The sequence below is a fragment of the Siphateles boraxobius genome, unplaced genomic scaffold, assembly GCF_051911475.1.
Source record: "Siphateles boraxobius isolate OS27281-9 unplaced genomic scaffold, OSU_SipBor_1 1, whole genome shotgun sequence".
In the NCBI taxonomy this organism is placed as follows: domain Eukaryota; kingdom Metazoa; phylum Chordata; class Actinopteri; order Cypriniformes; family Leuciscidae; genus Siphateles; species Siphateles boraxobius.
Window position 1 is genome coordinate 16085036 of NW_027508699.1, and position 17797 is coordinate 16102832.

The 17797-nt window shown below is 41.8% G+C and overlaps 3 protein-coding genes across 7 annotated transcripts in view; all 3 read left to right on the top strand.

Annotated features, from left to right (window-relative positions):
* Positions 1-1908, top strand: part of atr (ATR checkpoint kinase) — a 34271-nt gene extending 32363 nt beyond the window's left edge. Inside the window, exons 43-47 of the mRNA XM_077225125.1 lie at positions 99-255; positions 420-573; positions 674-825; positions 1213-1318; positions 1585-1908. Coding sequence (XP_077081240.1) covers positions 99-255; positions 420-573; positions 674-825; positions 1213-1318; positions 1585-1758 — 743 coding nt within the window. The 3' untranslated portion in view covers positions 1759-1908. The remainder of the gene's footprint in view (positions 1-98; positions 256-419; positions 574-673; positions 826-1212; positions 1319-1584) is intronic.
* Positions 1909-2251: 343 nt separating this feature from the next.
* amer3 (APC membrane recruitment protein 3) lies at positions 2252-11954 on the top strand. The gene is made up of 3 exons (XM_077225141.1): positions 2252-2339; positions 3429-6202; positions 10091-11954. The coding sequence occupies exon 2, from the start codon at positions 3451-3453 to the stop codon at positions 6184-6186; it is 2736 nt and encodes a 911-aa protein (XP_077081256.1). The 5' UTR covers positions 2252-2339; positions 3429-3450; the 3' UTR covers positions 6187-6202; positions 10091-11954.
* Positions 11955-12829: 875 nt separating this feature from the next.
* Positions 12830-17797, top strand: part of arhgef4 (Rho guanine nucleotide exchange factor (GEF) 4) — a 92600-nt gene continuing 87632 nt past the window's right edge. For 4 of the 5 annotated variants that reach the window (XM_077225154.1, XM_077225195.1, XM_077225169.1 and 1 more), the window contains exon 1: positions 12830-13448. In XM_077225154.1, coding sequence (XP_077081269.1) covers positions 13266-13448 — 183 coding nt within the window. In that variant the 5' untranslated portion in view covers positions 12830-13265. The remainder of the gene's footprint in view (positions 13449-17797) is intronic. The other variant, XM_077225162.1, reaches the window with a different exon arrangement.

Sequence of the window (17797 nt, forward strand, 5' to 3'; positions counted from 1 at the left end):
AACATGCTGTTTTAAAAAGAGTTTATTCAGGCTGTCAGTGTCTCCATGTAGTCATTTTTGACACAGTTGAGTGAAAATGTATTTGTTCTTTTAAACAGGGATCTATGTCAGTGGGACGGAGCTGCGTAAGCTGCTCTTGCCAAAAACCGCTTCTTTTGAGGAGAAGCTGAAGCTGCACAAAGATGTGCTGTGTGCCAGACACCCACCGGTTTTTCATGAGTGGTTCCTACGGACATTTCCTGATCCCACCTCTTGGTATATATGACAGGCTTTTTTGCTATTCACATTCATAATATCTTTGCACAGTAGTGTGCTATTATTTTCTTAATATTATCTATTAAAAGTGAGCTTAGGGTAATTCGGTAGAAATTCACCTACATGAACGTCTTCACACATGGGGCAAATGTGGCATTTCACAGGTACAACAGCAGGTCTGCTTACTGTCGCTCTACTGCGGTCATGTCAATGGTGGGCTATATTCTTGGGCTTGGCGATCGCCATGGAGAGAACATTTTGTTTGACTCTTTAACCGGCGAGTCCGTCCATGTGGATTTCAACTGCCTCTTCAACAAGGTTTGAGAGGAAGTCATGAGGAATGTGTCTATAATTTGATTGCTCCCTAATACTTGATACTACTGGGTAACTAGAACAAATGTGTTGTGTGGTGCTTAAGGGGGAGACATTTGATGTTCCTGAGGTGGTTCCCTTCCGGCTCACTCAGAACATGGTTCATGCAATGGGGCCCATGGGCACAGAGGGTCTGTTCAGACAAGCCTGTGAAGTCACACTCAGACTCATGAGGGACCAGAGAGAGCCACTCATGAGGTGAACATCTCAGAACTTACACTACCATTCAAAAGTTTAGGGTTTGTAAGATATTATAATGTTTTCGAAGGGTCAAGGGTCAAAATATTATTACTATTTAAAATAACTGTTTCTAGATTTTTTTTTAATGTAATTTATTCCTGTGATGTCAAAGCTGAATTTTTAGCATCATTACTCTAGTCTTCAGTGTCACATGATCCTTCAGAAATCATTCAAATATGCTAGAAACAAGAAACATTTCTTGAATATTGAAGTAGAAATGCATGAATATCTGAAAAATAACATCTCCGAAACCAAATATCTGTTCTAAGTTGAGTATTTCGAATGTGCTTAAGATTTCATACAGTATTTGTGTTGCATAATTATCACTTTTATATTTCTTATCAGTGTTTTAAAAACATTCCTTCATGATCCTTTGGTGGAGTGGAGCAAGCCTGTCAAGGGTTCCTCTAAGACACAAGTTAATGAATCGGGAGAGATCCTCAATGAGAAGGTACCTAATCAATTAGTTGCTTCAGCATGAATGATGATGCATATCTGTGACGTACAGTATAGCATATGTATTTTATATTCAGCTAAGCAGGATTGAATTATAAATAAACATAAGGCATTATGGTTGGAATACATTTGCTTCGAGTACTGCAAGCGCTTCATCTTTATGTGCAATTTGAGCTGTTGCGTTTCAACTATAGATTAAATAACAAGCTTAAGTAATTGTTGTAAAGAAATATTTTATAATTTGATTTTGTTCCACTCTAGGCTAAGACTCATGTTCTGGACATCGAGCAGCGTCTTCAGGGAGTGATCAAGAGCAGAAATAAAGTGATGGGCTTACCTCTGTCCATTGAGGGCCACGCACACTACCTCATTCAAGAAGCCACTGATGATAATCTCCTGTGCCTGATGTACCTTGGATGGGGTCCTTATCTGTGATGGACATTTGCACTTCAGAGCTTGAGACCAAAACTCAACATTAGCTTTCTGTTTAGTTCTATACTTTTTTTCTGTATTTTGATAAATTTGTCACTGTTATTTTCAATGTTCCTCAATAGGTTAATTAAATTTCATTTATGTTTCAAGAAACTTCTTTCATATGTGTTCTGTTTTGAAGGAATTTAGAGGTGAAATATGAGCACTAGTGCTGTACACTAACATTCAGCATTAGTTTTTAGCACTAAACATGCACTTAAAATGCCTGCATGCAGATAAACAGGTATTGATTAATATTCCCCTTACAGCTGAGTTGGAGGCTTTATACTTCACAACAAGGCATGTTGTGAATGCCTTTCAGTGGTATTTCACTTTTACACAGAGTGTGAGAACGTCCCGTCGCTCTCTGTTTCCAGGCTTATGATCGTAAGTGGTGATGCTGTGGTTCTTCGGTCTTCTGATTGGTTATCGTAATTATCTTCACACGCGCGCTGACAGCCAGAGCATCCCATCCTGTCACGCGCGTGTGAACCACCAACTCCCGCCAAACACCTTCTGCCTCAATCTGCTTCAATCTGCTTCAGGTATGTATTAAAATGAGCGTTGAAATGACGCGCAAATGGAATCCGTTTATTTATTAGAATTCGTTGGTTTCTTTGAAGGGTAAAACGTGTATTTCAAGGCGTTGCTCAAAAGAAATCGAACGACGAACTGCTCGTCATTGGGCAGAGCACGATTAAAAAAAAAGGTTATTTCCTTACATGTCAGAGTAATTTTGGATTTTTTAGTCATTTGCAACTGCCTCATTACCATTAGTAGGCTACGACCTGTTATTTGTTTATTGCGAATTGTAGAGTCATATATTGCTCAATGTTGTAATACACGTTTGACCTATTTTATAAGCTATACAGACTATCCTTGTATTATCATGAGTTACAGTTAAAAGAAAATTAGAAGTAGCCTAACAGCGTTTCAATCTGAGAAGAATCATAATAAGGCAGAACTGAGCAACTGTAACACTGTTCCTTTTTTTGTTAATACAAATCATGCTGTATAGTATAAATACTTGAGAAATGTTAGCCCAGCACACCTCAAAAGTAACATCATCAGATTGTTTACTTGTTGTTATTATTACTGATTTGTTTTCAACTTTGTTCGGAAGTTCTTTAAGCTGTCATGGAGGGACCCGCACTATAATTATGTGAAATGAGTTTAAATTCCTTTTCACGTGAATATATTGATTAGCTGGTAAGAGCAGTTTTAATCTTGATTTTTTTGTTGTTGTGTGAAATAATGTTCAGTAGTCTACTTGTTTTGAAGATTGATTTGTTGTAAATTTCTATTGCATGTAGAAATTTCTCACCAACTTCATAGCCAATTTAGATTCAAAAGCATCAAACATTAAAACAAAATACTAGACATCCAAAATAATAATAATAATAATAATAATAAGATAATCACACTTTTACCAGGCAGAGAGACTCAACTGAGCATGTGCTGATTAAACGAGTCATAAATTTAGCTTGTTTGTGATTGAAGAGATGTAGTGTACTTATTTATTTTCTTGTTTTTTTATAATTTCTGTTTATTAGGTTCATTGAAATATTCTTGATCTTGTAAAAAATTTAATATCATAATTATCATTATTTATCCTGTATTTTTCTCACATCCAGTTATAGTTATGTATATGAAAACATGGAGCTATCAAAGAGCGAAGACACTTCAGATGATTCAAAGAGGTCAAGTAAGGCACATGGCCGAAGTAAATGGCCTGAAGAGCACAAATCTCATAACACCCCGAATAATGGATTTGTGAATATACAGAGCACTGATAATCGCCCATCCTCACTGCCTGTGCCAGACAGTCTGGACATACTCTCTCAAGAGATTAGTGACACACTCTCAGAAGGTCACGGACCACTCCGCAGCTCTGTTAAAAGAAGCAGAACCCATGACTGTGGGAGAGGAATGAGACTGCAGCAAACTGAGAGCCCTAGATACAAAGATGCGACTAACTGGCGCCATCACCATAAGCTAGTGACCAGTGTCAGCTTTTCAGGATTTGAGGCACCTCTAAGGTTGCTTCATGAGAATCGGGATACATCTGGCACCAGTCACAAAATCATCGATTATCGTAACCTAACACCTCAAGTGCCCTTTGTGCCCTGCATAGCCAAATCCATTCCTAAAAAGAGGATCTCCCTGAGGAAGCCTAGAAAGGCCATTAAGGATTTGTTTGTTCACAAAAGACACAAACATGAGAAAGTAACTTCACCGAGTACACCATGCCATGTTGCAGGTGAAAATGTTCCATCATTGAAACATACGAGGAAGATGGCAAGGCACAGAGAAGATACTTTTCCAAGAAGCAGGTACAATGATAATTTCAGTGAGACTCCCTCGGATTCTTCCAGTGAATCTTGTGCTAATGTCTGTGAGGATTCTGCCTCATTAAAAAGCTTTGGATCTCAGGCTGGTTGTGGTGAGATATTTGCTGATGATCTTGTATCTCCTGAGGGCATCTTTAGCCATGAGCGTGACAAAGATTCCTGTGAAGCTCCGAGCAGAAGGCCTACTACTGCAGGTTTCCAGGGAGGAAAGGAGTGTCTGGCCTCTCCAGCTCATGCTGATGTCCTGGACATGTTTGGGTTGTGGGAAACCCTAAACAGAACTTTGCATTTACGGCACAGCTCAAAAGCTACGGAACAAACAACAAAATCCATAACACCTATCATGAAGTCTCCTTCCACATCCACGTCTGAAGATGTAATGGTAAATACACCCCATTCTGTAGAATCTGAGATCAGGGAACTTAATACTAATGTGGTAACTCCTAAAAGTGACAACCAAGGGAACACAAGTGATGAGGGCTACTGCGATTATGTCTCTCCTGGTTTTGAGGACCGCAGCAGAAGTTCTCTCACTCCAGTGGATTCCAACAAGATCCCTAGGGACACGTACAGTGGAGATGCTCTTTATGAGCTATTCTGTGACCCCAGCGAGACAGAAATAACCCCGATCTTTGATGATGAAATCAACCTAACAGACAGCATTGTTGGCCAGTGCAGTGATTATCCATTATCCATGTACAGCTTCCATGTTGGAGCAGAGGAAAATCTTGCCCCACCTTTGGCTCGGGACTTTGTTGGTCAAGAGCTCCTGGAAAGTAAATGGACGGGGAAGGATTGCTTACTAAAGCTTTGCGACACTGAGATATCTCTGGCTATGGGTATAGTTAACTGGCTGAAGCACAGGACAGACAAAAGCAACTCAACAGAACTAAGATCTTCACAAAGTAGCACTGAAGGAGATTTATGTCTGAGATGCAAAACCCAGTCAGCAAGGGTTAGAAAACCACCAAGAGGAGCAAGAACTGTTAATGCTAGAAGAGATAAAATTTATTTTAAAGAGCCAAGTAAGGAAAGTGTTGGTGTTCTGCCCTTAAAATATGATGCAAACACAGTAATGTCAACCTTGGCCTCTCCAGAGAATCAACCCAATACCCCAACGAGTGGTGTGTGTTTCAGAATATTCAATGTAGACTCTCCAATGACTCCATGTGGAGATTTGCAGTCTCCAGTAGTAAGCTCCCCTGGCTCTGGGACAAGGTCTTTGTTTGTGTTGGCCATAAACAAGCAATCTCTTTGTGAATCTTGCAAGAGTTCCCTGAAAAACGGAGCTAAAGATCTGCACCTGTGCCATTCTTGTATGTCCCTCATTGAGCACATCAAAACGTCAGACCTTTGGGCCAGTGCCAGTCTTCCCAGGTTCACTTTAACTCCACAGCCAATAACCAGAGATCTACTATCCCCAGTCAGCACCTGCGGAATAGGAAGTGACATCAGCATAGCTTCCCTTGTTGAGCAGTGTGCTAGTCAGTTGTCTTCTATGAAGATCAACTTTACTCAAACTCACTCAAGCTGCGAGGTAAGAGATGTCCCTGTATCTGAGCAAGGGGTAAAAAGGAACAAAGGACAATCTCAAAAATACTTTAAGTCAAAACACAAGAAAAGGCCAGTGGCAACTACCGAGAGAGCCTTGCATGCTAGACATCGCTTGAGGCCGTCTAGCTTTTCTGAAGATGTGAAACCTTCCCTTTTGGAGACTGAGGGACTTGGATTTGTCACTACTAATGCTTCCAATGATTTGGTGTTGGAAACGTACGGTTCATGTGCAGTTGAATCTGGTGACACAGACGTATATCAAGCAACCAGGCCAACATCTTTTCCTCTCATGGCCTCTGCCTCTTCTGAGTTTCCTTACGGGGAGGACCACCACATCGACAATTTAAATGAGATGGCAGAGGGAACTCCAGCCAAAAAGAAGCATAGGTTGCGTTATCGCAAGAACGCTGCTGTGAATATTGAGGGATCATGCAGTGTCTTTCCAGAGGATAGGAAAGTAGAACGAAGATGCAGAATGAAGAACTAAAGGCCATATTAAACAGGTGCTGGATTTTTCTAATCAAGAGTTAGCACATCCATCCACCCATCCACCCACCCATCCACCCACCCATCCATCCATCCATCCATCCATCCATCCATCCATCCATCCATCCATCCACCCACACCCACAGTGTAATATGCAAATAAAATATTTAGAATTATTTTCTATATATTTTGTTAAAATAAATATAATTATGCAATAATTGGAAAATGCATTTTTTTAAATATTATTTTAGATCCAAGTCACACTGCAGGACACCGCTTCATATCATGTTGACTACCCAGCTCTTTAATGTCTTCCCTTTCTATGAAACATTCCCAAGGCTGTAAATTGCAAGTGTTCATGCTCTTATTGCGGTTTACGACATTTGGTCTTGAGTCTTGACATGCATGCAAGTAATGCATACTGTACATTTACATGTATTTGCTTGCTTTATAGCTGTCCAAATAATTGCAATGTTATTGCAAGAAAAATAAAGCTGAGAAAAGTTTCATTATTAATGACTGTAAACCCTGTAGCTTGAGAAGAACCTGTGCTAGTGATGCCTTAGAGGAAACATGTTACTTAGTCCTTCCATCTGCTCTCAAATTCTCACATGGCTTGTAGGTATACTCACAGCAAGCATATTCTCCTTCAATTCACTCAAAAACAATGGCAAGAGGTGAACAAATTGGACATGCACATAACCTGTGATTATTTATATATATATACTGTGTATATATATATATATATATATATATATATATATATATACTGTATATCCCACCATCTTATGCTCTTTAAAGCTTGTTTAATGTAGTCTATGTTGTATATTATGTAGTTCATTGTCGTTTTGCGCTCCCTATCATTACAGTGCAGAAGCATAATATTACAGATTTCAAACCTTTAAAACCTCTTCTTGTAATTACATCGTAAGGGAGGCAGTGGTCACTGTTTTGTGCTTGTGTCAGGGGATGTGTTTGTGTCTCAGCGTTTCAAGGCTTTCTGGGAATTATACTGCTGTAGCTGCATGGGTCAGCAGAGAAGCTTGAAGACTCATCTATGGGTTGTTTGGTGTGTGCGTCACTGAGCATTGATGGACTGCATTTGTAATTAGGATTTCAGGGGAGGGAAGGGTTTTCATTTGGTCTATTATTAGAACTATCATGCAAACTATACCAGAAAAAAGAGCTGCACTGTCTACTGATATACAACAATATGGCCACTTTGAAAACGACTATAATCAGTGGATTTGTTTCTTAAAAATGACTTGCATAGCAGCTTCAGAGTTATACAGTAGTTCTCTAGACGAGAGTGTTTGGATCAAATTAATGAGCACTAAGGGTAGCAGAGCTGCTTTAGTGCTTCAAGGTCAGATATCCTCCCTACGTTTCTGTCTTGTTATATATTTCAGCTGGAATCGTGAAACCATAGCAACAGCACATAGATGGGAAAGCTTTCGGTATATCGGCAGTGTACCAGCATGAGAGTGGAGATTGTATTGTTGTGTACAGCTTACGTCATCACATATTACGTTTTACACATTACAATAGAATACATTACAGAAATGAAGTCGTACGGCTCTGATGCTGAATAGTGAAACAGAAAATAAATGGAATTTGAGGAGAATAGCTTGTAAATAATTCACACACACACACACACACACACACGCACACACGGAAAGTACCCCACTTTCCAACAAAATATATTCTATTAAATATTTATTGTGGTATTTCTTCTGTAATTATGACAATGTTTCTTGTTTTCAAACTGTGTTGATTATGTTGTTTAATTGATGATATTACATTAATTAAACACAATAGATTTTGTGCTTCTTAAAGATGCTGATTACACTATATATTTAAAATAAAAATAATAGTTATTGAGGGAGAAAACAATTAAAATAAAAAAAAAACAATGAATTTAAAAAATAAAAAGTTCTAAATATGGGAAGGGAAGCACTGTTTTCGGGTTCAATGGCAGATAATGTTTCCTCTTGTGGAATAGGAATTTGTGAAGAACCAATCAACCGTTTGCATTTTAGATAAATAGCCTTTTCGCTATTGTTGGCAAGTAAACTGATTGTTTACCAGAAGCTGCTGAACTCATCTTGAGTTCCACTGTCACTCTAATCAGGCTAAAGTTGATTTTTACCCACCTTCAATCTGCTTCTGTTCATATCAGAGCTGCTTTAGAAGATAATAAGCAAATAAAAGAATGTCATTGTGACACAACATAACCAGGACCGTATCAAGAGAGTGTGAGACAGAACTTTCTCTTTTTTGTGTGTGTGTTTTAGTGCATTTTTTAGTCCAAGAACAGTCCAGTGTACAATAAAAATGTGGAGCTTGTTTTTACTTCACAGGAAATGCATTTGAATGTTGGCCTGCCCTGAGGTATATTGCTCATATTATTTTGGATAGTTATATCATGGTCTCGAGTTGAACATGAGTAGTGAATGGTCTATTGACATACTTTTATTTCCTGTACAGCTCTCAGTGGATCTTCGTCCAGCAGACAGCTGTTTTCTTGCATCTGGAAAATATGAAAGCTTGTATTCAATCTAAGCCGCCATTGACTTGCAGCACAGTGGAGGGCACAGTTCAGCCAAACATGCTTTATTATCTGATAGTCGAAGTGGACATCTTTGTTTTTGAATTAACCTTGATAAGAATGAGAGAATTACAGATGAAACCGTGTTATTTTTACATTGCAAAATTACCGAATGGCCACTATGTGGCAGTAGACATTTGACAACCTATGCATGATTGCAAAAAAAACCCAGTGTGAGCTTGAACAGAATGTTTAAACCACCTGCATTTCTTCACCAAATTTAGACTAAGCCTGTCTGTATTTCTTCATACATTATCTTTGATCAGACCAGGACATTTTCTCCGCATGCTTGTCTCATCTGATGCTGCTCTCCAGCAGTTTCGGCTTGCAGCCAGAGAGGAAGAGGTTCATGTTGGCTTTGACTGCTCTATAATCCATCAGTGTGCTCCTGGGAGTGTTCTTAGCAACCCGGGAGCCACTACAGAGCAGATGTATAGAGCTGGCTGACTGCTACCCATTGAGAGAGGTGATGCTGAACAGGACTCTGTTCTGTTTTCTGGCTTAGGGAATAAGCCTCATGCTGTTAGTTTGGTTGCATGACACTATGGACGATTTAGTCCAGTGATGTGGGAAACAATGGGGGACTGTGTCAATATTGAGGGATGGAATTAGTTTTTCGTGCAGGACATTGGGATGGAAGGGAAGTAGACTTCACTGCTGGAACTGTAGACCCTTGATTTTTGCATCAATTGTCTCAAAGTATAGAGTCATTCATCTGGTGCAGCTGCTTAAAATAATTTGCAATGACATGAGTGAAATTTTGTCTCTTTAGATGTTGAAAGTGAACGAGATTTGTGAATAATAGAATCGCAGCATGAATCTCACGGAAACTGTCACAACATCATATATTTCACCCCAAAATCATAAGAAAATGAGAAAATATATTTTAAAAATAAAGGACATTTTTACATGACGATCTCTCATTCTAATTGTTAGGTGTAAAAGTGTATTTTTCAGTCTTTAAATTGTAATGCGTTGTACTTTTGTATTATTTAAAGTGAAAATTGAAAAGTACAAATGTAATTATAAAGGTACATCAGTGTATTGGTTGTACTGAATTTAATTTATGCTAATTTATAAAAGAAAATTGTATTTGGACAGGATGATTTTATACTCTATATTAGATTAAGAATGTTTTCTTATATCTTAATTTGAAGGAAAAAAATGGAAGTTGTTTATTTGTGGTATTTTATTTAAAAAAAAAAAGTTTTGCATTTCTTGGTGATATTCAATCCTTGAGCTACTTCTACATGAACATGTTTTTCTTCTTCTTCTTCTTCTTCTTTCTCCTGTACAGATTCTGATTTTGTGGATCCTGACTGTCTCAAACTGGTTTCTTCTGTCCAGTACCTCAGCCCTCTGGGAAGCTGACCTCTCTACCAGCTGTCAAAGTCTCTATCTTTCCTCAAGAAATCTGACATGTTTGCTCATTTTACTGTCAACTCAGCAACACTGTCAGCCTGGAACAACAACAGGTCTGTTGATCTGTTTGTTGGAGAAGTAACATTTGTCTGAAACCTGTCGTATCAGTGTTTTTCTCTCTCCATAGTTTTTCTGCAATCACTGCTATTTTTTATTGCAAGTTTTCAAATCAAGTATCAAAGACATACTAGTGCAATAACTACAACACTTTATCAATGTCCAACGGACACATTTTAAACTTTTGTCTTAATAGAGAAAACGTTTTGAAACTACAGTTCACAAGTTCACTTACAGAATTTAAAATACATTGTGGGAAGCTGTACTTAGGTTGTTTTTGCATATCGAAACAATCTGACAAGCTATTTGAAAAGCTGTATTCTGGAGTTTGGAAGAGAAAAAGGCAATTTCTTTTAAAGGATTGGGACAGCTGGAGACATTGCAATGGAATCAAGTTTGCATTTTCATTTGTCCAATTAGAGTTTAAAACAGAGACGTATAATTGTGTATCAGTGAATAAATGAGGTAAAGTAGGCCTTTGAAAGAACGCCTCTGATCTGGCCGATGTGACCAGAATTGATGAGTGCTACCAAAAAAAGGCTCCATTCATACATAGTAGGCCTCATCACAAAGAAGGCAGGTGGCACTTTTACTTGTCGTCTTTGTCCATTTTGGAATGCAATTCTGCCAGTTCGGCCCCTTTTTTTTTTTTACAAAACTTGGTAAATACTTCAACTCAACAACTAAACCTAGACCGCAAAAGTCCAGCTGGGGTTGTTTTTGAACAGAATTCCCATAAAAACAACCCCTGGTATGACTATTCTATATATGTCTTCACATCTATCCTTGTGCAGACAGTTATCTGCTTAAATATAGACGTCTGCACATCTATATTGGGGTAGATATCTGTTAACATTGAACTTAAAGTCAACAGTATCTGTTAACATTGAACTTAACTATTTGGGCCATTATTATTCTCTTAATGGTGATGTGTATATAAATAAACCAAAATTTCATATTTTGAAAAGATAAAATCTAAGTTGGATACCAAGGAAATGGTACATTATAGAAGTGTCTGTATATGCATGCAATCATTGCTCTAATCAAAAGTAAGCCAATTTCGAAGAAGCCCTTTCTGCCAAATCCTTAGCAGCTATTAAAGTATTATATTTCAGGGCCTCAACCTGTTTTCCATTAGATCAGCATCAACCGTAACAACATCTGGTACAGGGTGGGTGTCAGTATTGAAGGCAATGATAAAAGCCTCAATAAAAGCACTGTAGTTTGGCATTAAAAATTTTAGCATTGAACAGAAGCTTTTCAGATAGCTGACTTGTTTTCATATTATTTGATACTTAAATTGGTCAAATTAAATTGTTATACTGTATCTGTGTCGCTGTATTTCTTGTAAAGATGTAATTATATTACTTCTCAGGATAAGCTGTCAAAATCCAAGAATTAGATAGGCTACAGATGATAGCATGAAAGACTGACAATATCCTAACAATATGAATGACTATATTGCAAAGCGAATGTGTTGCATGATTTTGTAGGCTATATAAACTGTAAAGTGCAGATATTGTTGGAATGGAGTATTTAAAAAAAAAAACGGTTTTGTCACCTCTTAGTGCCATTATATTCTTTTCAAGACTGGGCAGCTGACAATTATCATAGTTCTGTGCAATATTTATATTGATGTGCTTGTCTCACTGAGTATTAATAAAAACCTATTTATGAATCCATGTGCATTTATATTGTCTTTATGTATTTGTGGTTGATTTCAAACTCAGATGTTGGCTCTTTTCCAAAGCAGATGAGCTGAGGTGTCAGCACTGAATGTATTGACTAGTTCAGACATTGCTTAATAGACAGAACAATAGCAAAGCAAACAACAGTAACCGAACAGAGCCTGGCGCCGGCTGTACTTTAAGACAAAATCACATCAACAAGTCTGGGATTGAATATGGGTATAAAAACGACTTTGCAGAGCCATTGACTTTAACTTTTTCTCTAATCACATTACAATAATGTCATGCAATACATTAAAGAGCTTAATGTTTTTATGTCCAGGGTTTTAAACCAGAGATATGCCAACTGCACGGGGACTGTAGGAAATAAAACATTATGTAGCCTACAATTAAACTAAAACAAAATCATGATATCTCTCATTATTTGAAAGAACAATAACTTTGACGATCTTAAACTACAATGTTATAATAATATTTACTGTTTTTAATAAAATTTATCATAAAGTGTTGGGCCCTATGTTGGGATCCCTGTGTGGATGAGGGTCATAGGATAGGTTATGTGAAATCACTCGGAATAGCTACAGCTTTTTGGTATTGTGGCGAACTTCTTTACAGAAAAAAACCCCAAACATCTATTATTGTATAATTATGCTTAAAATACCAATTGACCTAATATAATTCACACCACATTCTGTACTTAACTTGTTTACAGTGCAAGCGAGCGTGCGTACTAGATAGTCTGATTGATTTGAATGTGAGTGTTTTAGTTTGTCGCGTCGCGCTGTTTGCGTAAACGAAGTCTTTGATTGGTCCATTGGGCGTTGACGTCAGAATTCCGTCTACAATTCACGGCGCTGTATAATGCTCGCAGTGGACTCAGTTTCGCTGTTGATAATGGGCGCGTTCTGGTTTGTCTCGTCGCGTCGCTCGTTTACGGTGTACTGTAGATGGAGGAGGTGTTGGATCTGAAACTCTGCCTCCTCTCCCCCCTGACTGTCACCGACAAACAACGTGGGACGCTGGAATTTGTTATACCACACCAGAAACTTTTGTTCTGCCTTTTATACACCGTAGCGTCGCAAGTGCATCTCACGTTTCGCGGGGCTGGAAAATATGTGTTAACTATTGACAGCGATGAAATAAACATTACTGACACGCTATCACCTGCGGTTGAGTCCTCATAAATGTCATGCACTGTTCAAGAGCCATTGCCTTCAATGACATCCAGATGACTTAACCAACATGAAACAGACAGGTATAGTGAGAACGTAAAGAACTTTTAAACTTGTTGAAGTCATTGTAAACATGGAAGAGGCTGACGCTGGGAACGGTACTGGGACGCATGGCTGTGAACTGGAGCGTTCTGCTGGAGACGGGGGACTGGATGAGGTGCAGATGCATCTCGCCTGCTTACCGGAGCGATACATGAGGGCTAAGTTTTCCCTCTCCGCCTACATATTTTGTTGGACAGTTGTGAAGTTGTGTCAGGTAAGGCATGCTGCATTTGAAAGCACAATTTAAAAATTTAAAAAAGTAATGAACAATATTTAAACGCTCAACAATAAAGTCAGGCCCAAAGTTGTTAACCGTCTTGACAGTAATGATGTTTTGCATAATTTACTAGTCTGGATTATTTATATATAAATCAATACTATTTTTTTTATTTGGGTAACTTAGTTGACACATAATATAATAACAATAGGTTACTATCGTAACCCCGGTTCTCTGAAACATCGAGTGGAGAGATCCACCTATGGGAAGGGCATCCGTACCTGACCTCTGCAGAAGCATCCAATTGCACCAAGTCTGGCTAGACAGACAGAAGCGCGCAGCCAATGCCAGGTGAGGCCACACCCCCTCACCTAAGGGCATATAACATCTGGGCGCGCTGCTATTCCTCAGTAAGTATATTCGCTTCTCGTGCAGCAAGCGGGGCAAAGCTGGTGGATCTCTCCACTCGATGTTTCAGAGAACCGGGGTTACGATAGTAACCTATTGTTCTCTTTCATCATCTCGTGTTCGAGATCCACCTATGGGAGAGACATGGACAGCTCCCCGATTGCCCAATACACTCACAGTGAGGTTCTGAAAGCCAGAGAAAGACGGTCACCCCGGGGAGGCGGTGCCTGACACGTCCATTAATCATGAACCTGCAAAGGTGACGCCACACCGACTGCTGTGGACACGCAGGACATGAAGCATGCATGAGACACATACATGAAAGTACCCCCAACCCACCAAGGCACATAAACTAAACCCATAACGGGAAGTAAATGTTTGGTGGCAAGAATGAACATGACCAGCCGGGCCATTCACTCTTATTGGTTTCAACAGGGTACAGGGAAGAGCTAAGAAGACCCAACCCCTAAAACCGAATGTGCTACCGAGGTTCTGGTGACATCCAGCCGGTAGTAACGCACAAAGGTATGAGGAGAAGCCCAACTGGCAGCGGAGCAGATGTCCTGCAGTGACACTCCCCTAAACAAAGCCCAAGAGGCGGCTAAGCCCCTTGTGGAATGAGCTCTGATGCCCCTTGGGGGCTGCACTCCCTTTGCTTCATAAGCCATAGTTATAGCGCCCACAACCCAATGTGAGAGGCGTTGCTTCGATATGGGACTCCCTCTGTGCGGAGGGGCCCATGAAACAAAGAGCTGGTCGCTCTTCCGGAAAGCGCTGGTCCTGGTCATATAAGCCTGTAAAGCACGGACTGGACACAGAGCATTCAGCCTCTGATCCTCCAGAGAGGTAAAAGGTGGAGGGTGAAAAGCGGACAGCTCCAACACCTCCGAAGTGAACGCAGGGAAGCACTTCGGCATGAAGGCCGGGTTAGGCTTAAGGGAAACCTTATCTCCACTGAGGGAGAACTTAGTGCACGAGGGGTGAACCGAGAGTGCATGTCGCTCACTGACACGTTTGGCAGATGCCAAGGCCAAGAGCAAAGCTGTCTTGAAGGACAGCAGCTTAAGGGAAATACTCCCCAGGGGCTCAAAAGGATGTTGAGACAGTGCTTCCAGCACCATGGAGAGGTCCCATTCCGGAACAGTTCTCCTGATGACTGGCAACGAGCGGCGTGCACCCTTCATGAATCTGCGGATTAGAGGGTGCTGCCCGACAGTAGAGCCCTCAAAACCCACATGACAGGCTGAAATCGCAGCCAAATAGACCTTAATGGTGGAAAAAGACCTCCCTTTTTCCATGAGGTCCTGAAGGAAACACAAAATATCAGGAACTGAGCACTGATAAGATGTGAGACCGCGCCCATCGCACCACCCTTCGAACACGTGCCACTTACAGCCATATAAGGACCGTGTAGAGACGGCCCTGGCATTCTGAATAGTGGCGACCACACGCGGCGAAAGCCCAAGTGCGTTCAGGTTCGTCCTCTCACGGGCCAGGCCCAGAGAGCCACCCTGTCCGGGTGGGGGTGGTAAATCTCCCCGTTGGCTTGGGACAATAGATCCGTGCGAACGGGAAGGCGCCACGGCTCGGCGTATAACAGAGGAATTATCTCCGCCAGCCATGGTGCCTTGGGCCACCTGGGTGCTATCAGAATGAGAGACAGGCCCTGCTCTCTCACCCTGGCCAATGAGGGAATTATCAGGCACAGGGGAGGAAAAGCATACAGGAGCACTCTGGGCCATGGGTGGGCCAGTGCGTCTACCCCGAGGGGCGCGTCCATGTCCCTTAGAGAGAAGAACATAGGACAATGGTAGTTTTCGCGCGAGGCGAATAGATCTACGCTCGCCCGTCCGAATCTCATCCATAGCATTTCCACTATCTGAGGGTGAAGACGCCAATCTCCGTAGATTGGGTTTCCCCTTGATAGCAGATCCGCACCTCTGTTCAGAATGCCCGGAACGTGAGTTGCGCGTAACGACAGGAAAACCCGTCTGCTCCACACCAAAAGCTTGTAAGCTAGAGCGTGGAGTTTCGACGAGCGCATGCCGCCCTGACGGTTGATATAAGCCACAGCCGTGGTATTGTCGCACCGTACTAGAACGTGATGTCCCTGCAGGCGAGGCAGAAAATGATTCAGAGCTTTCCAAATGGTTAAAAGCTCTAAATAGTTTATGTGCGCTGAACGTAGTCTGTTTGGCCACAGACCGTTCACCGTTCTGCCCTCCTGGGTGGCACCCCAGCCTGTCAAGGACGCATCTGTCGTCACAACTTTCCGTATCGTAACCGCCCCCAGAGGGGTTCCCCGTGCGTAAAAGTTCTCGCTCTCCCAGTGGCGCAAGGTCGCCGAGCAGGCGCGTGTCACTGTTACCGAGCGGCAAAGGTCGCGAATCGGGCTGAAATGTAGTGACAAGACCCATTTCATGAACGCCCTCATCCTCAGAAGTCCCAATGGCACAACTTGGGTGGATGAAGCCATGAGACCCTGTAGCCTGAGACATGTGCGATATTGCACTTTCGCCCCTTCTCTGAACTGCGTCAGACAGTTCATCAGAGAGCGAACGCGCTCTTGAGAGAGGCGCGCTCGCATGGAGACCGAATTCAACTCCAAGCCCAAGAAAATGACATTCTGACTGGGCGTGAAATTGCTCTTGCTCACATTCACTTGAAACCCGAGCGATGTGATGTGCGCGAGCACACGGTCGGTGTCCTGCAACACCTTCTCCTTTGATTCGGCTATGATGAGCCAATCGTCTATATAAGTCAGGATTCTCAGACCTGATATTCTCAGAGGTGCTAAGCCCGCCTCCGCGCACAGACAGAAAGACCGGGGACTCAAACTGAGTCCAAACGGAAGAACTGTGAATTCGTAACATATGCCCTGGTAGGCGAAACGAAGAAACTTCCTGTGCGGAGGATAGATGCTTATGTGAAAGAAAGCATCTTTCAGATCGACTGATGTGAACCAGTCGTTCTGTTTTATGGCACGGGCGAGTGCGCCTTGTGTCAGCATTCTGAAATTGTATTTCCTCAAATGTTTGTTCAACACTCGAAGGTCCAAGATAGGGCGGAGAGAGCCGCCTTTTTTCGGGACCAGAAAATAACGGGAATAAAAACCCTGGTTCATCAGATTGGGAGGTACCACCTGAATCGCTCCCTTGTTTAAGAGAGATGAAATTTCCTCTTTCAGAATGTGAGAGGCGTTCTCTTCCGTGTGAGAAAAGAGAATGCCGTTGAAATGCGGGGGTTTTACTGCGAATTGCAATCTGTAACCCTGCATTACTGTACGCATCACCCACTCGGGAGCTGAAACGGTTCGCCAAGCCGCTTCGTGACTCGCGAGAGCTCCCGCTCGGGCCAGAGCGGAGCTGTGTGAGACCGACAGGTTTATTTGTGATGCAATGGCGCCATCTAGTGGGTACACTAGAGGCGACATGCAGGGGTTCGGAGGGATTTCCTCTCTCTGCAGTGAGATGAATTCTCTCTGCGGAGAGAGGTTTTCCCGCCGAAACGAATTCATTTGATTCGTATTTTTTTGTGTTTTGTGTGTTTTGTGTTGGGCAAACACTGGGGCCGAAGCCTTTATTGAGAGAGTGAGGGGAACAGAGTGTGGGCAGTGTGGTGTCACTGAGCTTAAACTTTCCCTTACAAAGGGCCCCCTGAACGTGGGGGGAAAACACACATCTCTCGAACACACGAGCTGGGCAGTCTCGTTTACACACGGAGAGCTGACCCATCCGCGGGACCCCCTGGGTTTTTTGGACGGGGGTCCTAGAAGAGGAGGGGAGTCCGAAGGGCTTGCGGCCCGTGAACATGGACTCGAAACCCCATCGGCTGAACATCAGGCAGGCCGCTTGCGTTTCGAGTCGGTGGGGTTGGAATTCGCAGGTCTCCCGGCCGCGGCCGCGGCGGGAGCGGGCTTACCCCAGTGCTTGTGTGTA

Coding starts and splice junctions, on each gene's coding strand:
- amer3 (XM_077225141.1), top strand. CDS start 3,451: ATGGAGCTATCAAAGAGCGAAGACACTTCAGATGATTCAAAGAGGTCA.